At 47.4% G+C, this 24,222-nt stretch overlaps 1 protein-coding gene across 1 annotated transcript in view; it reads right to left on the minus strand.

The window, feature by feature from the left end:
- Positions 1 to 532: 532 nt before the first annotated feature.
- The window catches only part of EFHD1 (EF-hand domain family member D1), a 39,102-nt gene continuing 15,412 nt past the window's right edge, over positions 533 to 24,222 (minus strand). Inside the window, exons 2-4 of the mRNA XM_029224445.1 lie at positions 16,850 to 16,997; positions 9,800 to 9,934; positions 533 to 1,835 (exon numbers count right to left, since the gene is read on the minus strand). Of these exons, the coding sequence (XP_029080278.1) occupies positions 1,701 to 1,835; positions 9,800 to 9,934; positions 16,850 to 16,997 (418 nt within the window). The 3' untranslated portion in view covers positions 533 to 1,700. The remainder of the gene's footprint in view (positions 1,836 to 9,799; positions 9,935 to 16,849; positions 16,998 to 24,222) is intronic.

Genomic DNA, 24,222 nt, shown 5'->3' on the forward strand with positions numbered 1-24,222 from the left:
ATAAATACCAAGAAGCACGATTGCTGGATTATATGGCAAGAGCCTCTCCATGCCTTTTTCATATCCACTTCCTCTGGTGGGGAGGTTGGGGTGACCCTACATGGAAGAAGGATGCCTGAGAATTGTAGGTCTTGGGTTTGTGCAGAAACAGAAATTATTCTCCCTGGGGAGCTAAGGGTGTTCTTTTAGGCCAGGGGTCTTTACCTAGGTCCCCTAAATACCCTGGAATTATACATGGGAGGGAAGGGTCATTGGTCCTCATCAGAGTTTCAAGGGATCCAGGAAGCAAGAGAAATTAAGCTGCAGATTTTACCTGCAGCTGAAAGAATCCTCAGTGATGGGAAGGGGAAGGGTAGCTGACAGGCAACCTCAGTACTCAGAATGCCCCGGAGTGAAAGCCAAACCTCTAAGCACCACTTCTAACTCTGCTTCGGGGACTTGGTGTGAAACAGGAGCCTAGGCTGGATGTGGCCCCCACAGAAAACACCCTTCTCTCCCCTCCAATTCACAGAAGACTAGAAGCACATTGATGTGATGGCAAAGTCCATTTGCACTGTTTATTTAAAAAGAACAGCCGTAAGGTAAAAATGCAGATGTTTTCTTTTTTGTAGAGACAGCAGGTAAAAAAGAGAAGAAATAAATATGATGTTAGAAATTCTTTTATAAAATACAAAAAACCCCCTGATATTTGTGAGCAATCCCAAGAACTCATAACATATAAAAAATTATGCTGAAGAACAGCTTCACCTCAGCACCTTAGAGCAGAGGTTGGAAACCAGCTAGATGGTGAGGATGGTCATGACTTTTGGGATTTGGAAAGGCTCTGGATTTGTCACTTGGGAATGTCAGGGGTCTACTGTAATATAATTTGCATAAAGTCAGAGTTAACAGGAATTCTTCTACTCATTAATATTACTTATAATCATTCTTTCATTCTTACAGTTAAGTAGCACAGTATTTAGGGGTAGGAAAAAAAAGGCTGAAGTGGGAAGCGTAATGAAAAGGATAGATATAGGGGGGATGCTAAGAGGACAGGAGAAAGGTGATGGGAAGGAACAGAATCTCCTATCCTTTCACTATTTTGTGTCATCTCAGCAGCATGCCGTGCCCCCTATTGGAGAGGGGTTAGGGAGTGGTCCAGCCTGGCCTGCCTTAAACCTCACCATCATCAGAGGACAGAAGGTGCAAAAGCACCCGGCAGGATCAGGCTAAGAATGAGAACAGGGAAGTTGGATGAGAAACAAAGGAGAGAGGGGCATGACGGGAAGAGGCACAGAAAAAGGGTTACCCAAGAAAATGGGCAACATTAGCATCATAGGCCTCCAGGGACCATCTCCTCTGAGGACCACCAAAGAAAGAAGTATCTGTACAAATTAACACAGCAGGCCACTCTATGGAGTGGGAAAGAGACAAGGAAAAAGTAAAGGTTGCCAAGTAGAGGCACATTCCGGCTACAGAGAAGGGCAGAGGAAGGCAAGCAGGAGAGGGACTTGTGGGGGGCAGCTGGAACCTCTGGGAGGGGCTCCCAAATGGGGATGAGAGCCGCCCCCTGCCACCCCTATGAGGTTAAGGAGTTTGCGCTGGGTGGTGGTTGTGAAGGCTTGTTGGGGCAAAGGGTCAGCTGGAGTGAGGATGCCCGGCCAGGTCTCCCCGGGGCATCTGTGAGGCACAGCTGTGGCCAGAGGTCAAGGTCAGCCCAACTATGTACTGAAAGCGGCCTTGAGTTCCCGGAAGGCTGCCTGGCGGAGCCTCCTCTTCTCTTCCGCCTGCTTCCGTTCATCTTGCTCTGCTTTTATCTCCGCTTCAAACTTACTGGCAGAGTTCAAGGCTTGGACCTGCAGAGAAACAGCGAGGACAGACCAACAGAGTGAGAGAGGAAAGAGAAACCTGCAGACGGAGCAGCCCATTAGACAGAATTCACTTGTCTCCAGCCACGTGACCTGGGATCCTGGTCCTGTTGGGGGCCTGACCCCCGCCCAACACTCCCTCCCCTTGGTCTTCCAGTGTTTGCTTTCTAACAGCGAGGACACCGTCACTTTATTTGCTGCTGTGTTACACATGCCCCTTCCTATCTGCTGGGGTTGGCTTTTCCACCTCAGCTTCTTTTTCAGGATACCCCTAACATCCACGCCTATTGCCCACTTCTACTTTCCACCTTTAATTTCACAATAATATTCTTTAGTTCTAGGGGAAAACAAAAACCAAATGAGCTTCCTGCAGGCATCTCGAAGAGGATTGCATCAACCTGCCTGCGGCAAAGGGATATCTTTATAATGTACAGTTTTCCCTGAATGACTCAGTTTTCATTCAGTACTGGTTGTTTTGGGTTTTTTTAATGTTACCAACTAAAATTTTCAGCTTTCTCCGAATCAATCCTTCTAAATTTACTTCCAAATACTGAATGTTTTTTGTTGGCGTTGTGAATGGGATATGAATCCATCTCCAATAATACAGTATCAGATAAATCCATCTTTATCCTCTATTCTAGGACTGATTCTTTTTTTTTTCCCCTCTCTGTGTGTCTCATCAATTTGGTAGAATTTGCAAACATGTTGGGCACGTACATTATTTTTAATAAAGACTGCTAAACTGCTCTCCAAACAGCTGCTCCAGTTTGCACCCCACCATCACGGAATGCAAGCGCTTATTTCCCAACCTTACCAACGCTTATCATTAACCATTTTCCTGTTTGCCAATCTGATAGGCAAAAAAATTGGCACCTTCTTTTATTTCCTCTTTGGTGAATTACCCATTTGTATGCTCTGCCCGTTTTTCTATTCAGTTGGTTTTTTTTTCCTTTAATTTGCAATTCTTTACATAATTTAGGTTTAGTCCCCCATTATATATTTTTCTTCAGTTACTTTCCTCTAGTCTTTTGTTTGTCTTTTAACTTCAAGGTATCTCGGGTCATACAAATATTTAAATTTTGATGTCATCAAAAATTTCAACAGAGACTGCTCTTCCTTGACTCTGGCGAGAAGTCCACGTTGGGGTTTACTATCTCCCCAGCCTCCCCAAGCATCCATAGAACCCTACAACCAGGGTTCACACTCCCATTCTCTAGTGTGTTGGCCTTGCCCTAGTTTACTTTCTAACCCGAAAAGGATGCCTGACCAATCTTTGCAACACAACTGTCACAGTACCTCCAATTCCCAGGACCTGCACTTCTTTTTTTTAGGACCTGAACTTCTGCCTGACACACTTCACCTCTCCCCTCCCAGTCTGCCAAGTGCTGCCCTTGGACCAAGGACTTTGTTCCTGCTTGCAGGCTGAGAACGTGTTTTTCTTAGAAGTCTCACAAGGACGGTGTCTGGACCCACTGGGAGGTGAGGATTTTCAGTTTGGGCTGGGCCTTCAGTAAAGCCCTCCTCCTCCCATCTCCTTCCCCACAGCGGTCATCCGAAGATCAGCCACAGCCTTTAAGGATCCTGCCACTCTCAGCAGCCCACCTCCTCCCTCATTTAGAAAACACAGACGAACGCAGTCCGTCCACTCTGGACTCCTCTCCCACCCATTTTATCCTTCCCCCTTTCCCTGTGCTTCTGGAAGTGAGACCCTGGGCGCTTCATTGAACATCTCTAGGCTCAGAGGTGTACTGGCTGGTGCCTGCTTGCAAGCCAGTTGTTTGATTTTCAGGAATTTTATGAACTGGTTGCTAAATATAGCCATTGTTAGGGACTTCCCCGGTGGTCCAGTGGTTAAGACTTTGGCTTCCAATGCAGTGGGTGCGGGTTTGATCCCTGGTTGGGGAGCTAAGATCCCACATGCCTCACAGCCAAAACACCAAAACATAACAAACAGAAGAAATATTGTAACAAATTCAGTAAAGACTTTAAAAATCGTCCATATCAAAAAAATCTTAAGGGACTTCCCTGGTGGCACAGTGGTTAAGAATCCGCCTGCCAATGCAGGGGTGGCACGGGTTTGAACCCTGGTCTGGGAAGATCCCACATGCTGTGAAGCAACTGAGCCCATGCACCACAGTTACTGAGCCTGCACTCTGGAGCCCGTGAGCCACAACTACTGAGCCCGTGTGCCACAACTACTGAAGCCCGCGCGCCTACAGCCCGTGCTCCGCAACAAGAGAAGCCACCGCAGTGAGAACCCCGCGCACCACAACCAAGAGTAGCCCCGGCTCACCGCAATGAGAGAAAGCCCGCGCACAGCAATGAAAGACCCAACGCAGCCAAAAAAAAAAGTTTATAACAAAAAAATCTTAAAAAATATAGCCGCTAAAAAAAAATATATATAGCTGCTGTTAAAAATTAGATTTATATGCTTTCACAATTAAATAAATTATATTACAAACAAAAGTAATACATACTTAAAAGTCATCACTTCCTGATTATTTTACTACATTTTACTATTATTTGTGTTCTTGAGGTTACCTATGTCTGTTATACCTCTAAGGTGGAAATCCTATATGATGACATGCTACGTTGAATCTTCCCAACTCTGCGTTCAACAGCATCCTGTTGGTAGCTTGAAAGCAACCCCAGTGGGAGTATTTACATCTTGGAACAACTATGCTACAAACAAGCGTTTTGATTATTGTTTCATTGACTGTCTAGACAATCTTTTCTTAAGAAAGTGATGGAAAAATGTTAAAAATGTTTTTAAGTTTAAACTTAAACATGTGTAGTGTTTGTAGCCTTTACATTGTGAATAGCTCCAAGATGGAGAGAATGTTCTTCCAATATTTGAAAACTATTATCAAATTCAGCGAAGATGATGCTCACGTCATTGATGACTGAATGAAGTACTGATATATGTCTTTTCACTTTTTTCTTAGAAATTAATTTTAAACAAAATACCAACCAACATTCATGTTGGAATTACATTTTTTTTTTTTTTTTGGCTGCACCACACAGCATGTGGGATGTGTTAGTTCCCCAACCAGGGATCGAGCCTGTTGTCCCTGCATTGGAAGCACAGAGTCTTAACCACTGGACTGCCAGGGAAGTCCCCGGAACTACATTCTTTTGTCAGTTGCAATCATAGGCTGCCTACAGATGCAAGGGTCCAGCAAAGGGGGATTCCTGCTCTGTCCAGTGGTTAGGACTCCTCCGCACTTCCACTGCAGGGGGCACAGGTTAGATCCCTTATCGGGGAACTAGCCCCCGCTCGCCGCAACTAGAGAGAGCAGCGCACAGCAACGAAGAACCAAAGCAGCCAAAAATAAATAAAATAAATAAATTTATTTTTTAAAAAAGAATCAATAGGCTATATGGAATCTACAATTAAAATAGTATATATTTTATTATTTGCAAATTGTGTGCTGCATATCTTTTACATCTGCAAAATATATTTATAATAAACTTGGGCACATATATATATACAGTTTGTCCAGACAGTCATTTGCTTAACATTTATCAACAAACCACTGTCTAAGCTTCAATTTCCTCATCTGCAAAGTGGGTCAGTAACACCTACCTCCAGAGTGATTGTGTGAGCATCAGGTAAAACATGAATCTGAAGCGCTCAGCAGAGGGTCTGGCCAATCAGCAGCAGCACTCACGCGTTTGTCAGTCACCCCACCTGCCCATTCCTGGCCAGGTCAGAGGAGGGTTGGGGGCCCTTTGCAATTACTTTACTTGGGCTCCTTCTTCTCCACATTAAAAGTCTGCCTCATCTCTTGATTCCGTGATCTCCAAGTCCTTGTCCCATCAATCACCCCTTCCTTTTTTTATCTTCATGTTTTCTTCTCCCTGGATCACTTCCCTGTGACATAAAAACACACCAACATCTATCTTCCCTAGGCTTTAAAAAGAAACCCCAAAACTCAGAAGTTCTTTCCTGATCCTAAGCTACCATCCGCACGTTGTCCAGGCCCCTCTGCCAGCCTTCTAGACAGAAAAGCAGCCATCAGGGCTCTTTCCCTCCAGTTCCCACCCACCTCTTACCCTGCTACAATCTGCCCTCCACAGTGAACCTCATCTCTCAAAAATCTCCACTGACCCATTTGCTGGACCCAAGACCTCTGCTCTGGCCTCATCTGATTCAATCTCTTCTTGAAACTGCTCCTGGCCTCCAAAATTGCATTTTCTCCAGGGTTTCCTTGTATCTCTGGTTACTTCCTTTCCCACAGTCCAGTCACCATTACGTTCTGCCCTTGGTCAATTCCCTCTAGTTTTCGGGTTTCAGCTTGTATCTTGCGAAGATAGATAGCTCCCGTGGTCTGTGTGGCTGAGTGTCCATGAAACATCCATTTCCTCCTTCTTTCTTTCTATGAGATGCTCCCCTGGCACATGGCCCAAGGGTCTAGGGGAGACTGACCTCACCCCTGGGCTCGAGGAGCAAATCCAATCAGGGTAGATACTCCAGCCCTTGCCAGCGGTTGGTTCAGGTGTGGACAAGTGTGGAAGAGATTATTCCATGACTCTCAGTATCTAGTATGCTCATCTTCCTTAGTAGCAGAATTACAACTGGGCACGTGGATCCCCAGAAAAAAAAAAAGGCATTTTGTAGCCTCCCATTTAGCTGGGTGTGGCCAAATTCTGTCCAACAGAACCTGAGCAGAAACTATTAGCAAACAAAAGGCACAAGGTCTTTCTTTTTTACTGTGTTTGCAGACAATCAATAAGTATATGCCAGGTAGTGAGAAATACTAGAAAGAAAAATACCCAAATCTAAAGAGGCTTGGGTAGGAGGGGCGCTAAAAAAACCAACAGGGTACCCTTCCGACGAAGGGGCAGATCTTCCCTTGCCTGAAGTCACCTTGGACCTAGTAAAACCCAGCTTATCACTTTTCCTCCATAAACCATTCACATTCACGGGCATGGGTCCTGTCTTGATTTTTTTAAACATCAACCCCCGGCCACACAACTCCAATAACCTCGTGACATTATAATTTCCACCTCCAGTCAAGTGGTCATAAATACTGAGAGTTCTAGGGAGTTGGGGATTCATCCTTACCTCCTCCCCAGCCCCTTTGTCATGCTCTTCATCGGACCTGCAATTCTTCTCCAGCCATCTACGGAGGCCTCCCTGAGTCCAGCCTTCCCCGGGGCAAGTCTGTCCCCATCGTGCCCACCGCTGATCACATCAAGGCCCTGCCCTCCAAGCCTGGCTATGCACTGGATCCACCTGCAGAGCCCAGGTAGAGTTGGGTGAGGTCTGGGAAGCTGGTTGGCAGATAATTCTGGTGATCAGTGGTCTGGGGAAGGCCTGGCCCTCAGGGGAGCCCAGAGCCTCCTGTCCAACTGCATCCAGTATGGACAGAGGCCAGCCTCCAGACACTCCCCCCCCCACCCCCCCGCCATGCCTTGGAGCCTTTGCTCTTGCTGTTTCCACGCCAGGAACGCCTTCCCTTCCCTGATTACAAGGTGAATCCCCATTCATCTCTGAACATCTGTAGCAAATGTCAGCTCCTTTATGGCCTTCTCCCAAACCTGGGCAATAATTCCTTCCATTCGTCATTCATGCAAACATTTCCTGAGAGCCATTATTAGTCAGGCACTGTAATTACAAACATAACACACCTGCCTTTGAATCTGTGGGTGAGGAGGCAGACGTATAAACACAAAAAATTTTATTGTTATTCTTTTCATCTTTTCTCCTTGTTGTAAAAATAATGCACACACATTATAAAACCTTACAAAATTATAGAAAATAAGTTCCTCTGACATCACTATTACTAATACTTTAGTATATAATTATCCAGGTTGTACTTAACTATTTAATGAAATTGGGTTTCAAATATACTGTTTTGCCTAATTCATTCGGGACATCTGTCCACACATGAATGCAGCTGCAACTCATTCCTTGAGAGCTGCAGGGTGTACAAATGTGTGGGTGTACCACAGTGGACTCAACCACCCAGTAGTGGAAGTTTTGGTTGTTTCCAATTTTCCTCTGTTATAACAATACTGTATGAAAGTCCTTGTCTATACATCTAGGTGCATTTTCATGAGTATCTCTGAAGGATAAAATCCTCGAGGCAGATTTCCAGAGGTGAAGGATATGAAATGTTAACAGCTGGCCCCAAGCTGCTCTCCAAAAAGTTGGGTCAATTTATACTCTTACCAAGAGCGTCCAAGAATGCCTTGAACAGATAAATTATAATACTGCTTCCATTCATGATAGAGGCACCCGGAAGAGCATGGACAGTCTCAGCCCCGAGAGTCAGGAAAAGCTGCCAAGAAGAGGCAGCTCTTTAAGGTGGGTTTGATAGAATGAGTAGAGTTCTCATGGAAGAAGCATTTGGGTGGGACATTCCAGGCAGAGGAAACAGCAGGTATCGGCCCCGTTGTGAAAAGACGTGGCAGTACTTGAAGAACTGTGCATAGGGGTGAAGAAGGGTGGAGCTGGGGTCACAGCCAGATTATAAAAGGTTGGGAATGCCCAGATAAGACATTCCCAGAGACTCCATACAGACTTGAGCGCTCGGCATATCGAGCTACAGCAGTGTGCTGAAAACAGAGTCCTGTTAACTTTGGGTTTCAATCCCAGGCCCCTGCCCAAGGCATCTCGGGAGATCTGCAAGTGGTGATTCAGTCAATGAATAGAGAGGACTCTTCCCACCATCCCTCCTCTCTACTCATCATTATCAATGCGAGTTTCTCCAGAGCTTGATTTGGTGCCTGGCATTTCTGGAACTGAGTTGAACCAATGTTAAGTCATGAAGGAAGGGCCAAACCACTTTCAAGATTGGATATACGATGCTGGTGTTGAAGGTGCAGTGAGTGGTCCGCCTGTCCCTGAAACTGCCAGGTGACAGCAGTAGGGGATTCAGGCATAAGGAGGCCACCACAATTCACAGTTTACATACTGGCAGAAAGATGATGGACTCTTGTCTCCAAGGCAACGTCACAGAGAAGTGAAGAGAGAGTGCTGCTTAGGGGCCTGAGCAGGCTGGGCTGTATCACCAAGGACACTTTGTCTCTTGGCAAACTCCTGGAATAAGCCAAAACTCCACAAGAGGCTGGCTGTCTCCTGCCTGGAGTGGAAGGGCGTCCCAACAGCTCATATCACATACAGAGTGCTCTCGGTGAGCCAGGAGCTTGTTAAACGCTTCATACACATGAATGCATTTAATCCTCATGGCAATCCCATTATCAACCCCATTATACAGATGAGGAAACTAAGGCACAGACAGGTGACAGGTAAGTGGAGGAGGCAGAATCTGAACCCAGGTAGCCTTATCCGCTGCACTCCACTGCTGTGGAGGGGGATTCGGAGGGCTCTCCTGATCACCCTTTCTGCAGGTGTGCCCTGCGGAGAGGAAAACGACAGCACCCAGCAGGGGTAAAATCTCCGTAAACGTTCAATGACCGTATGAACTCGTGAATGAATGGAAGCACCCAGAAGGGTTCCAAGACCAGGCACTGGAGATTCCTTCCCAGCTCCGAGCCATTGTCAATGATGCAAATACTTTTTCTGATTCAGGGCAAGCCACCAAGGCACCCTCCTTGGGCCCCATTATTCACTTGTTTACACACAGGTGTCTAAGATGCAAACATGCAGGTAGCTGTTCAAGTAACTCAACTGTGGTTTGGGGTAAGGAGGAATTCTTTAGGAAAGTCTGGATTCAGAGTCAATCTGGCAGCATTGCACCAGCAAACCTGTTTGAATCTGAAACCAGGATCAAATGCATTTGCCGTCTGGCAGTTTTCCTGTTTTGCTTTTAATTTTCAGATGGCACACAAACGCACTCTCATTTCCCTACAAGCTCACACGATTAAGCGCTTGCTGTTTCACTTGTCCTGAGGGAGTTGATGAGCTGGTTGCTGGCTGGGAGCTCCTGCTGGGCAGGGTGCGCAGAGGGAGGGATTGCCCCGCACAGGAAGGAGGCACCTACCTTGGCTTCAAAGAAGTCCTTGGCACCTTTGACGCCCTCCAGGGCAACATCGATCTCAGAAAGCTTCGCCAGCGCCATCAGCCCACTGTCCTCCTGTAGTTCCCCCGCTGCGGCCTTGTGGAATATTAGCAGGAACTACAGGGGAAGGTTGATTAGGGTCAAAGTCAGCATGACCGAGAGATTCACAGCAGTCCCCTCTGGCCTGAGCTAGGGTCATTATAGCCAGGCCTATTAAAGGGGGTGTATATGTGTCCGTGTGACAAATTATTTTGTCAAAGCTGAAAACATGGGGAATTCCCTGATGGTCCAGAGGTTAAGACTCTGCCCTTCTACTGCGGGGGGCGTGGGTTCGATCCCTGTTCGGGGAGCTAAGATCCCACGTGACCCGTGCCAAAAATAAAAAAAAAGAAAGAAAGAAAGACAGAAACCAAAGCTGCCTATTTTTCCACAAGGATGTAGGGGAATGGGCACCCTTATATCGAGTTGATGGGAGTGTAACTTGAATCAAAATTTTTGGAGGGCACTTTGGAAATATTTACAAAAGATAAAATGTTTTCACCCTACCAATCATTAATTCCACTGCTGGGAATCTGTCCTTTAGAACTATTTACACAATACTTTAAGAAGCATTGTCTGTAAAAGCAAAAAATTGGCAACATCCTAGTTAACAGCCATGAAAGAAAAAATCCAGTAGACCTGTATGTACTATTTTTTAAAACTAAATAATTCAATATTTCGGACAGTTTTGAACCATTTCCATTTGTGTCCCATTTTGGGCATTAGACTATTTACCTTTTTTGGTGTTTTCTAAGAGATCTTTATAGAACCTTGTTCCAAATACTTCATGTTTCAAATACATTAGCTCTGTCACTTCCCTTTCAATTTTGTTTACAGCAAAATTTTTTCAAAACTTATCAAGCTTTCCTTTTCTCTCACCAACGTTATGCTTAGAAAATCCTTCCTTGCCACCAAGGTTACAGAAGCAATTGTCTGTGTTCCTGTCTACTGCATTTATGACTTTTTCAAAAGCGTAAATATTTAATCTCAAATTTATTCTGATTTGTCATGTGAAGTTTATCATTAACCTTATTTTCTTCCAAATGGTTAGCTAGTAATCCCCACATCATTTATTGAATAATCCACCCCCTTCCTCCAGATTCAAAATGTGACCTGAATGAATTTGTCTTTAAAGCCAACTTGTATTAAGACCTCTGCAAAATAAATTTTTAAATAAATAAATAGGCCAACCTGAAAGAGCTGTCCCTGCCCCGCCCCGCCCGCACCTGCACGTCCTTCCATCACCCCCAAGGAAGTTTTATGGCTCTTTACTTCTCTTCTTTAAAAAATTTTCATGAATTTGTCTATCAGACATCTTCTGTCCAACTTCCATAATCTATTTTTCCATCTAGAAAGAATAAAAATTGATGTATTCCAATTCATCCCAGAAAGAGGCTCCTCCAGGTTTTCAAGTGCCTAAAATATGTGTGAAATGTCAGTTTTCAGGGGGTTTTTTCATGACCATCTCCTCTAAAGACTGTCTTCCCCAAGAGGAAAGAACACTAGCTAAAGCACAGTGAGAGGTAAGACAACTTCAGCACGCTTTTTCCAAATTCCAACTTGTGTCTTTTACTGCCAACGCTCTTAATCCCTAGAGGGAAGCGTGTTTCATTAAGTGAAAGTCTTGGCTTCCTCCACCACCACCCCAAAATGCCTTGCCGGCGAGCCCTTCTTTGTAATTCTTGCTTCAGGGGTCCTAACTTCACTGTGGACATCGCCAAATACAAAGCAAACGGTGAAGCAAGATGTTCCAGGACTTTCAGCTTCACGGAGGCCACCATGGTCAGCTTGACTCTACAGAAACGTCACTTTCACCCACCTGCAGCTTCAAACTCTCTCACTAGAGGCCGGCAGAGACTCAGTTTGCTGCAGACTATCCGAGCCAGAACACTGGCTCCAAAGAAGCCTTGGAAATCAAGCCTACTGAAGGAGGTGAGGCCCCCCCAAGAGTAGGATGGGGGACAAGGGGGCAGGCGGGTGGTGGTGGTCGGGCTCTCATGGAAGAGCCTGAAGCAGCCAAGACTTCAGCACTGCAAACGTGAGCCTCGGGCAGAGAGAAGGAGTAAAATACCCATCCATCCCTCAGTACCCTGCCCATCCTTAAAGCACTTAGTTACAGAAGCCACCCCCCTCCCCAATGCTCCGTACGGTAAACACAAAACAGATAGCCCCTCCATACCAGGGAGGCAGCTTAGGAAGGATGGAACACTGCCCCCAGCCTAGCAGCAGTCCAAGTGACCTGACGGGGAGGGGGTGTCTCTTCATCTCTGAAACTCATTTTTCTCACATCTGCAGCAGAGATGACAATGTTGGTGTTTACAGAAGGACTCAAAGTATTCCTCAAGGGTCCCGGCTACGTGCGCTCACTCTTACTCTGCCAGCTCAGCGGATGACCGCCCGCAGCTCTGTCCTAACTTAGGGGTCCCCCCAGCCCCAGCCAGTTAAAGAAGAAAAAAAAAAAATCCAGCTCAACCTGAAAATATTCAGCCTTCCCTAAAGCACGCCAGACTTTCCCATTTAGTGTATTACAATCCCCAACCCCTGAATGACAATTTCTCCAACTGCCCAGCCTTGTTTGTCTTCCTATTTATAGTCCACAAAGACTGGTATGTTGTAGAGAATTGGAAAGTGTCCTAGCTGTGACTCTGCGCAAAGAGGGGGGAGGGAAGGAGAGGCAGAAAACAAAGAAACAGAGAGAACCAACAAAGCTAAAAAGCAGTTTCAGACGCAAGCTGTCAAATGCTTCTGATAAATTTAAGGAAATTGTTTTTTGATTGAATTTTTTTAAAGATTTTTTTGATGTGGACCATTTTTAATGTCTTTATTGAATCTGTTACAATATTGCTTCTGTTTTATGTTTTGGTTTTTTGGGGCCGCAAGGCATGTGGGATCTTAGCTCCCCGACCAGGTATCGAACCTGCACCCCTTGCACTGCAAGGCGAAGTCTTAACCACTGGACCGCCAGGGAAGTCCCAAATTTAAGGAAATTTTAAATTTCATGGCTCTGATTGATGATGCAAACACTTCCCCACATTAGTTAGAGCTCTTAGATGGCAAGTGACAGAAACACACTTGTTGGCTTAAGTAAAAAGGAGGTATTCATTACACAGAAAGGATGTCTCAAAAACCCAAGGGTAAAATACAGTGACCTGGAAGAGGACTGGAACAGGGAGAGGCAATGTTCTCAGGATTGGAGGCAACATTCCCTCTTGAGCTCTTGTGTCTGGACCACGTGGGAGAAAATGGCTGCCCCACATTGAGTTATTCTTATGGGAAGAGCCACCTGCACAGCCAAAGTGCAGTACTTCAGCCCCAGTTTCAAATTCCCAGATAGGGAATCCAACTGACCTAGTCTAGCCAGAGGTCCATCCATGGTCCAATCAACCATGAACAGGCAGGGGTGCAACCCAGTACAACCAGGGCTGCCAGGGACCCACCCCAGAGCGGGTAAGGTGGGAAGAGAAAACAGGACCTACAGTTCTCAGTAATAACATGGAATATAGAAATCCCCTTATCCAGCCTTTGTACAAAACTACCACACATCTGGTCTTGGAGCAATTCACTTTGAGACGTGTGTAATGGAATTAATAAGGACTACAAGAAAAAGAGGGGAGGATATTAAGGTCTCGCTGTCTGCCTCCAAAGGAGAATGAGGTGGTGAGTGCCTGGAATAGGATTCTAGATCCCTACAGTTATGGACATAGAACTGCTAACTCTGGTCCATCCTTATGACTTCTTTTACATGTCTGTACACGTACATAAACCATAAATGCAAACAATTATATTTTATTTTTTAAATTAATTTATTTATTTTAATGATTACTTCTTTTTTAAAGTATTTATTTATTTATTTTTGGCTGTGTTGGGTCTTCATTGCTGCGTGCAGCCCTTCTCTAGTTGCAGAGAGCGGAGGCTACTCTTTGTTGCGGTGCGCAGGCTTCTCATTGTGGTGGCTTCTCTTGTTGCAGAGCCACGGACTCTAGGCACGTGGGCTTCCGTAGTTGTGGCTTGTGGGCTCTAGAGCACAGGCTCGGTAGTTGTGGTGCATGTGCTTAGTTACTCCGCGGCATGTGGGATCTTCCCAGACCAGGGCTCGAACCCGTGTCCCCTGCATCGACAGGTGGATTCTTAACCCCTGCGCCACCAGGGAAGCCCTAAACAATTATATTTTATATACAGTTTGGAAATCTGCTTTTTACCTTGTCAACATGTGTCCTCTGGTCATCAAACACTGTGCTATTGAATGCATCATCATTTTTAATGGTTCCACATATGCCATCTTCTAAAATGCCCCTCGTGTGCAGATATTATTTTCATAATTGGAAGAGAAATGGTTTAAAAGAAAGATCAGTTTCCTTGTATGTTGGGGGAAAGTAGCTTTTATTTAGATATAGCTCACTTCAGTTGAGTTAATCCGAAGAAAAAGAAAGGGAATACAAACTCACCAAGCACCTACTAAGTGCCAGGTCATGAGAACACCTGTGATGATGGTGGAGCTGTTGACTATGGTGCCTCGTGGCACATGACCTGGATCTAGCCAATCACAGTGCCCTGGATGCAATGACTGGTCCAGGAGGTGGGCATGTATCCCTATTAGGGCCAATCAGAAGCCTTCTCCTGAGACTGGTAGGGACTCTGGGATAAAGAAGCCCTCTATCCCCTGGGACAATGTAGCCTGGAGCTGCCAGCAGCCATCTTGTCATATGCCAGGGACAACACCTTATTTGGAAAGAAAAGATGAGGTGGACACAGAAAAAAAGCACATTCAAGATACGGCAAGAGGAAGACCCTGGATTACTTGTGACTAAAACACTTCCACTTCTTCATCTCCCAGGTATGTAAGCCAATAGCTGTTTGTTCTTTTCTTATTTAAATTAGCTAGCATTCTCTTTCCCTCACTTGCAATCAAGAGCTTTAACTGATGGAGGCATAGAAAGAGAACTTGGTTCTCGAAACAATCCTGAGCAAAAGCTATTAACAGCCCTATTTTAAGGACAGAAAAACTGAAGCTGAGAAGTAAAGTAACTTGTTCCAGTTATGCAGCTCTGTGTGGAAGATGGAGGTTGGGCTATAAGTCTCTTTTCGTTACACAAACACAGCATCGGCCCACTAGTGGCTTACAACATGTGCAGAAACCAGCGGAGTGAAATACCAAGAGCAGGAGGTTAGACTGTGGAGTATTAATGGCAAATGCATCTATACGTCCAAATCCTGTACCTCTGGGTACAACTCCTAGAGCTGGGACCACAGTGGGGCTCTGAACTGACAAAAGACTGAATGTGAATGTCACTGAAGGCCTGTAGGCAGGTTGAGGACCCACAACAAAACCCTTTGGAGATGTCTAAGCCTCTGATGTCCACCGTCTGGGCGAAATGGCCAAGCCAGCAGCTAACCAAAAGCTAACTGAGCATCTTGGAGTCAGAGAGGGGCACATTTGGGTGGCTCCTGGGTAAAACAGGGGGAGGGACTGTGTCTTAGCTCAGTTGCTGACTTGCACAGACTTTCTAAGCACCCTCAATTTCTGTTCTCCAGAGGTCACAACTTTGCCGTAGAAGTTCTTTCCCCAACCTTGCCTGCAAAGCTTTGCCAAGGCATGATCCTTTACCTTCTATACTCCAGGGGTACCCAGATTGGAAAGAGCCAATGCCCAGCATGATGTATGAATGATACAAAGGAACCAAATGAGAGGCGAGGGAGACAGAGAGGCAGCTGGGAAGTTGAATGTGGTGAATGATGGGGGGAGGCTGTAACCCAGGCCCAGCCCTGAGCTGGGACCTGATTTCAGGTAAGTGTTGACCCTTTTGGTCTTCTAGCTCCTTAGCCTTGAAATGAGAAGTCTGGTACCAGATTATCTTGAGGGCTATGCCGAACACAGGTTTTCGTGATCCATCTCCATATGTGCCAGTTCAGGAAAGGAAGAGATGGGAGATTCTGGAGTTGATCTGTGGGCAGTGAGAGGCAAGGCCAGCTGGGGAAGGGACTCACGGCTGCTAGGTCAGCTGCAGAGACCCCCAGCAAGAGCATCCAAAGGCCCTATCTAGCCTGGAAAGATGACCAGCATTCGGCTAAAGTTCTCACTGTCAGAAACCAGGATGCCTGCACTCCGCTCTTCCTGGGATAACCAAGGTTAAACACCAGGAGGCAAGAACAGTCCTCTCTTCTCTCAACTCCCAAGGGCCCCCAAAGAGACACGACTGAAAATGAGACCACGGCAGCTGGGCTAATGCCCAAGCCTTTAGCCTGGATGGTGTCGCTAAAGTTATTCTAATAACAGGTCACTGACATATCTAAAAACCTTGCCGCCAAGACTCAGACACACAAAACATGGAATTCCCTTCCTTGTGGAGCTGCATCCTTGCCATGGAAGAAACCCAATGGCCTTGAGATTTATTCCCCAAAATAAAAATGGCTGAGGTTTTCATCCATTGGGGGATCAGGTGACTCCGTGTGCTTTGCCAGGAAGATATCTGTACGAACACAGTTTCAGGGTTTCAAAGACCAAAAAAACCCATCCTTGGACCTGTTTGGAGGGGAAGGTCCATGGGCACAGAGTAAGACCCTTTGTATAATTTCTTTTTTCTTTCTTTCTTTCTTTTTTTTTACTATTTTAAAATGCTTGTTATAAAATTAACAGTTTAAATATATATTTTTAAGTATAAAATTATAAAACCACCAACACTTTGCACCCACAAACATCCACAATGAATATTTTGGTGAACATCCCTCCAGATTTCTCAGTACTTACCATTTTACCCAAATGAGGTTATCCTACCCACACTGACTTTCAATCTGCTTGCTCAGCATTTTTTCATGCCAGCACTGCGGTTCACTAGATCCTTAAATTTATTTTAAAAAGCACAACTGTAGGTTAAATATCCAAGCGGCACTCAAGAGAGGCCAAAGCCATTTGCACTCCAGGGGATGGTAAATCTGCGAGTCCTCTCAGGGCCACCCCCCTCCTCCAGGGGCTCAGGGCCAGCAGGACGCAGGTACCTCACGGAAGCTGAGTTTGCCATCAAAGTCCTCGTCCACCTCCTTGATCATGCTCTTCAGGCCCAGGTGGGTCTGGGGGGCCCCCAGCTTCTCCATCATCAGCTTTAGCTCCATCAGGTCAATGAAGCCATCCCTTCCGGCATCATACCTGTAGGTCAAAGGCAGGGCGCTGGTGAGGGATGGCCATGGCCAGGACCGAAGGACACTTGTTAATCTACCAAATATGTAATGCTTTTGGCCTTATTTACTGAAAAATGACTCAAAAGACTCCTGCCTTGCAGTGCCCACCAGAGTCATTGCATTGGAAGGGTCCCCTCTCTCTCCTCCAACACCTCTGGGGCTCTGCAGGATATGACTCAAAGTGGGTCTTGTACTGCAGGAGTGTTTTCATGTCTTTCAACTCCTTAATTAGGCCATAAGTTTCTTGAGGATGAAAAACATGCTCGTCTACCTTGATTTTTCCCAGTTTGGGTCAACGAACATCAACTGAACCTCCTGATGCTGGACGATAGAACAGCTGCTGCAGGGCGCCCCACGCACCCACTCTATTACGTAGAGCAACTGACAGTTCTGGAAGCCTCCCCTTGGTCACCGGCCCCTGGGTCTCCGCTACCCCCAGTTCCACCAACCCCTCCACTCGTCCTCTGGTCTCCTGTCTCTGGAAACTGCTTCCCGTCCTGGTGCTGGGCTGTGAGTCAGGCCTGGCCCCAGCACTGCGGTTTCACGCTTTGCCCTCCAGCTCACAATCTAGTCTCCAGGTCTGAACGGTCACACCTGTGTGTCACAGATGAGCGGGGTGGTGGCTCTGCCCTCCTGGCCAAGTTTCGACACAGAGCCAGCACCTCTGCTGGCTGTCCCCCCACCCCCGAGCCACCTGCAGGAAACGATCCCAGCCTCCCCATGGCAGGGGTCCTGGCCCTGCCCTCTACTCCGGAGTGCCTGGTCAGCCCTGTGGAGCCCTCCTCAGCCTTCTGTCCTTCTGCCCCGGTCACTCCACCACCCCCGCCCTTCTCTATACACTCGGGCTATTGTGGAGCTTCCTCACAGACTCGCTGGCTCTTCTCCCGTCAAGTCCATCCCCTTTTCTGCTCCCCAGAGATCACTTGTTGCTCAGGTATGAACATCATGCTTTAAGAAACAAATCTGTTCATAATAGCCCGAAGGCAGAAACAACCTGAGTGTCCACTGACAGATGAACAGATAAACAAAATGAGATCTATCCATACAGTGGGATATGATATATTTACACAATAGAATATTATTCGCCATTTAAAAAATGAAATTCTAATACATGCTACAACATGGATGAACATTGTCAACATTATGCTAAGGTTGAAATAGGCCAGACACAAAAGGACAAACGCTGCATAATTCCACTTATATGAGGTATCTAGAATTCATAGAGACAGAAGGTAGGGACCAGGGGAAGCGGGGGGGGGGGGGGTGGAGGGGGTTATTATTTCACGGGTTCGAGTTTCAGTTTGGGATGAGGAAAAGGTCTTGGAGATGGGCGGTGGCGAGGGCTACACAAAAATGTGAATGTACACTGATCTCAACACTTACACGGTTAAGATGGTAAAACGTAAAAATCAAATACATGAACAAACAAACAAAACAGGCTTCCTCACTGTCTATCACCCCCCAGCCCCAGCTCCACAAAAGAAACCACCATTGTTAGGAATCACCGTACCAGCCGCCAAGAAATGTAGCCTGTGGGCAGCCAGAAATCTAACCCTGTGGGCTGGTGGTATTTTGAAGCCCATGTGGTCATGCTGGAGATGAGGCCCAGTACTTCCCAGTGTGCCCTGCTCCAGCCACAGTGGCCGACTCATGCCATTCCTCCCACCCAGAACGTACCTCCACCCACCCTCCTCGGTGGCCTTTTCTGTCCCCTGGAGCTGGGGAGCCGCCCCTTCTTCTTCTCATCGCTGGCAGCACCAGCCTGCCCTCTGTGCCTCAGCAGATGCCACCTCCTTCAAGCAGGTCTGCGCTCCCGCTGGGCTCCCACTCCCTCCCTGCCTGGAAGGATCACTCTGCCAGAAGAGATGCTAAAGGACACAGACAATACCCCTGGAATCCTGTTGGTGAGCTCTGAGGACCCTGAAGGACAAGACAGGCGCTCCAGTGTGGTTTCCAGGAAGCGGGCAGAGTGTATGAATCACAGATGGACCAGCCCAGGATCTAGTATTATCAAGGGATGGCACTTAAAAGAATGATTGCCAGGGGTCCCCTAAAGGTGATTAGAGGATTGGCCTCATTTACTTGGTTTTTAACTTCTTTTTACAGGTTTTTTTGTTTTTTGTTTTTTTTTTGGCCGCGCCGCACAGCATGAGGGATCTTAGTTCCCCGACCAGGGATCGAACACATGCCCCCTGCAGTAGAAGTGTGGACCGCCAGACAAGTCCCCACTTCTTTTTATAGTGACGGCTTTATTGAGATATAATTTACATACCATAAAATTCACTCTTTTAAAATTGCACAGCTCAGTGATTTTTAGCATATTTGCAAGGTTGTGCAGCCATCATCGCTATCTAACTCCTCAACATGTTCATCACCCCGAAAAGAAATCCATGCTCTGTAGCAGTCGTTCCTCATGCCCCTCTCCCCGGCCCATAGCAACTACCAGTTTGCTTTCTGTCTCTATGGTTTTGCCTACTCTGGACACTTGATATAAACGGCATCATACGACATGCAACCTCCTGTGTCTGGCTTCTTTCACTTAGCATAACGTTTTCAAAGTTCACCCAGCTTGTGGCACATGTCAATCAGTACTTTACTCTTCTTATTCATTGCTGAATAATACCCTATTGTATAAATATACCACATTTTGTTTATCCATTCACCTGCTGATAGATGTTTGTGTTGTTTCCACTTATGGCTGTGATCAATGATGCTGCTATGAATACTCACATACAAGTTTTTATGTAGACATTTGTTTTCACTCCCCTTGGGCATATAACCAAGAGTAGAATTGCTAGGTCATATGCTCATTGGCTTTTGAAACAGGGTTGTCAAGCTGGTCCAACAGAAAACTGTGATGACTGACCTATTATCTCTACCAGAGTCAGCAAGCCCCCTCTATTAGGCTTCTGGGGGAACGACAGGCAGGAGTAGAGGCCCATACAATTCAGCGGCTTGCGTGTTAGGTGTAGGGCCACCTAGGAAGAGTGCTGACTATCAAATTTGCTGGTGACACAAAGCTGTGACAGAATCTAGGCCCAAAGGATCTCAGCAAGCTGGTGACGGCCAGAACTGGGCTCTGTGTGTGGGCATGACAGAGACGGGTATTAGCCAAGCACAAGGAAGACCTTTCTGGCAAAAACAACTAACACAAGACCTGAGGTGAGAAGAGCTCTTACAAACAGGCCGGAGGGACGGTCTCTGTTACAGGGAGTCCTAGTCAAAGTAAACAGGCTTCTTTAGTGTGGAACTTTCCAGAGCCTTCCATATGGTCACGTGTCCGAAACTTACCAGAGGGAAACAGCACCCAGACTCATCAGACCACACAATCCTCTGTGTTCAGGGATTTTCCACCGGAGGAGACACGGCTAAGCAATCGAGTGTTCCAAGAAAAACACTTTGGGAAGCGCTCCTCAGGCAATTCTACCTTAGGAAGGCAGCCCGTCGTTAAACGGCCCCTATGCTCCCCTCCAGGCCGAGATTGTGAACGAATGTCCTCTGCCTGCTGCTCAGCGCACAGCGCATGTTCCTGCGAAGTCTGCAGAGGAGACTGAAGCCACGAAGGGGGATGAATTTAAGATGTGAATCTTTCCGAGCAAACGCAGAGGTTCGGGGTCTGAACGCAGAGAAGAAAGGAAGGAAAGTGAAGGGAGGACGAGAGCAGCTGAAAAGCTCAGGGGTAAAGAGAGGGGAGGGGGCCCCAGGAACAGGAGGTGAATTGGGGCAAGATAAGGAAAGGTCAGGGAACAAGGCAGGAATTCGTCCTCACCCAGCAGGGACAGGAACACAGCTAGCTCAGCCTCCCCAGCACAACCGGCAGTCGAGATGGGGCCATGGCAGAGAGGGGCTTGGAGACCTTATCCCTGGCATTTCTCTGGGGTTCTAACTGAGAAGAGTCAAGAAGGGTTGGAAAACCTCTTTTAGGCCCTCAAGCCGGAAACATTCTCCAGGCCTAAGAAAGAGGACAAATACGTGAGAAAGGGCCTTGGCAAAGTCTGGGTGACAGGTTAAAAGGAATTCCAGTTTCTTTCAATAGGCAGGAAATTTTGGTTTGACCACTTTGGTGAGTAATGTGCCTGGGAGCAAAAGCACACCACCTCGGTGGGCAAATCCCAGACAGAAGAAAGGGCCGGGGGACTTCCATGGTGGCACAGTGGTTAAGAATCCGCCTGCCAACACAGGGGACACGGGTTTGAGCCCTGGTCCAGGAAGAGCCCACATGCCGTGGAGCAACTAAGCCCGTGCACCCCAACTACTGAGCCTGCGCTCTAGAGCCCGCAAGCCACAACTACTGAGCCCACGAGCCACAACTACTGAAGCCCGTGTGCCTAGAGCTCATGTTCCGCAACAAGAGAAGCCACCGCAATAAGGCCACGCACTGCAACCAAGAGTAGCCCCTGGGCTTCCCTGGTGGCTCAGTGGTTAAGAATCCGCCTGCCGATGCAGGGGACATGGTTCGAGCCCTGGTCCGGGAAGATCCCACGTGCCGCGGAGCAGCTAAGCCCGTACGCCACAGCTGCTGAGTCTGCGCTCTAGAGCCCAAGAGCCACAACTACTGAGTCTGTGTGCCGCAACTGCTCAGGCCCGTGCACCTAGAGCCCGTGCTCCGCAACAGGAGAGGCCACCGCAATGAGAAGCCTGCGCACGGCAAGGAAGAGTAGCCCCTGCTTGCCGCAACTAGAGAAAGCCCACGCGCAGCAGCAAAGACCCAACACAGCCAATCAATCAATAAATTTATTAAAAAAAAAAAAAGAGTAGCCCCCGCTCTCCACAACTAGAGACAGCCCGCTCGCAGCAACGAAGACCCAACGCAGCCAAAAATAAATAAATAAATTTTAAAAAGAAAAAAAAGAAAGAAAGGGCCAGGCGTCCTGCCGGGAGCACCAGTTTGGCACAGGAATAAAGCCAGTGTGTGGACTGAGAGGGGATGTCTCCAAGGCAAGAGGGGCAGGAAAGAAAGGGGTCACGAGTCAGCCACTGCCTCGACTCCCAGGGACTCAGCAAAGACTGCGTCCCTTTGTTCCTGCCCGAAGCACCAGCCAAGCCCATAGTTAAGTCCTGGGAGGACCATAAATTGACCACATTCGTGGTGTCCTCGCCCCTCCCCATGGAACTGGGATTTGTAATCCAGAAGTGCATCTTTCCCTCTTTAAAGTGACCATCTCCGAGGGTTGGTCCACAGCCACTTCCTTCAGGGCCTGCATATGCCAGACAGGCAGGAAAAACCTCCCAGGTCCCCCTCATCAACTTACTGTTTCATCTGCTCCTCTCAAAGTATCCGACTACCATACGCGTTCCGCGCACACGATGGGATTCAAAGCCCCTAATAACTACAACTAGCCTGCTTTGCAGTTCACAACACACTGTCTCATACACTAACCCTTTCGTCTTTATGACAGTCCCATGAAGAATTCATAATAACCGCCTGTTTACTGTTTTGTGAGTGCTCACTAAGTGCCCGGCGCTGTGCTGAAGCCCCTGGTTTAGTTCAGCAGTGCTGTGAGGTGGTAATGCGTCACCCCATTTGACAGGTCATGAAAGCTGAGGGGTGCAGCGAAGCCAATTGCTGTGGATCAGAACTAACCTGGGGCTTTCAGGCGGGTGCCTGGCTTCACGTGGGAACAGGCAAGGCAGGAATGACCATGAACTAAGCTTATACTATGTGCCCCTTAACTCAGTGGGGAGCCAGGGGATTGACAGAGTGCACACACTATGTCCCAACAAACAGACCGCTAGTTAGCTGTGCGATTCACACATTTTACAATTTATATCTGATGGCTTTGGCAGAAATAATAGGAGTCACGTTGCTGAGTCCCATACGTGTGTAGATTCTGATTCTGGTCTCGGAGCGCGGTATCGCCAGCTGCCCACATACGCAAAATTATTCATTTTTGCCCGAGAGAATACCGATGTCTCACAAACGTCTGAAGAAACAGTCTCACCAACACAGCCCTTCAAATAGATTTGATCGGCTTTAACCCTCCAACACTCCTTTAAGGAACGTCACACTGTCAGGCTGACGAAGAAACCAAGCCCACCTAGGTCAACCAACCGAAGGTCACTAGGCCCAGCGAGGTTAGCCCCGGTTATCGCCACTTGATGCCCAAGCCCACAGCCTGACCGCAGGGCTGGGCAACACTGCCACCAGATGTAGGTTTGATAGCAGGTCAGTCCTTACAGGATGCCAACGTGGCCCCTCCAGTGACAGTTGACAGAGACAAGCCAGTCAAAACTGAGGCAGACAGGTGTCCTGGGGAAGCAAGGTGTTAAATGGATAAAGGCCCTTCTGAAAGCTGTGGGACAACTTCAGCAACGCATTCCACCGTGGGTGCGCTTGAAGGAAGCTGGAGGTGAGGACCCCTAGCAGAGGCCCCCAAGGCTGGACCAGGCGCAAAGCACTCACCCTCAACCTGCTCAGAGCCCCTCTCCTCAAGTAACTGCAGTGTGAGGACCCCCTGAGACAAGGCCATCTGCGAACAGGTGACCTTACGCCAAACTTCTGGGCCCGTGGAAGAAATGAATGCAGTCGGATTTGTTTTCCTCATTCTGGAAACCACCTCTGCTTCCAGTCCCTCCACGAAAATTCCATCACATTCCTTGCAGTTTGGAATCCGGCCCCATGGAAAGGGAGCAACACCTAGAAGAACCTGCCCAGGTGGGGCCCACCTGCACTGCTCAGCCGGCAGAGCCACCCACTAGGCTGGGACCAGGCCCCAGGGGAGTCGGGGAGAGAGCCCCAACCCTAGGCTCATCTGGGGCTCTCCTTCTCCCTACAAAGCCGGCCTAAGCTGCGTCACTCTCCCCCTGTTTCAAACCATCAAAACATTTCCTCTCCCCGCCTCCCAGTACTTTATATCTTTCAAATGCTTGCAGGCTCATTGGGGCTCCCTTAAGCCCCTGGCTCCTCCCTCTACCAACATCTTAGCTCCCTGTACCAGTTATTTTCTATAATTTAAATTTTAACCAAGATTTTTCTTATTAAAGGCAGTCCAGGATATTAAAAAAACAAAAAACAAGAAACCTCACTCATAACTCTAAGACCCCGCATCCTTGTTTGTTTCCTAAGGCTTCTTTCTAGCCCTCCTCTGGATTGGTGAGCTTTTTCCATGTTTTTGCTTTAAAATGTCCTCATTCCCTTCATCTTCCTAATCTCCAGGATCTGTTAGGGGGAGATTCCAGTTCCATCGGCACTG

This window comes from Monodon monoceros, unplaced genomic scaffold (assembly GCF_005190385.1).
Source record: "Monodon monoceros isolate NGI ecotype Baffin Bay Population unplaced genomic scaffold, NGI_Narwhal_1 Super_Scaffold_16, whole genome shotgun sequence".
Taxonomy (NCBI): Eukaryota; Metazoa; Chordata; class Mammalia; order Artiodactyla; family Monodontidae; genus Monodon; species Monodon monoceros.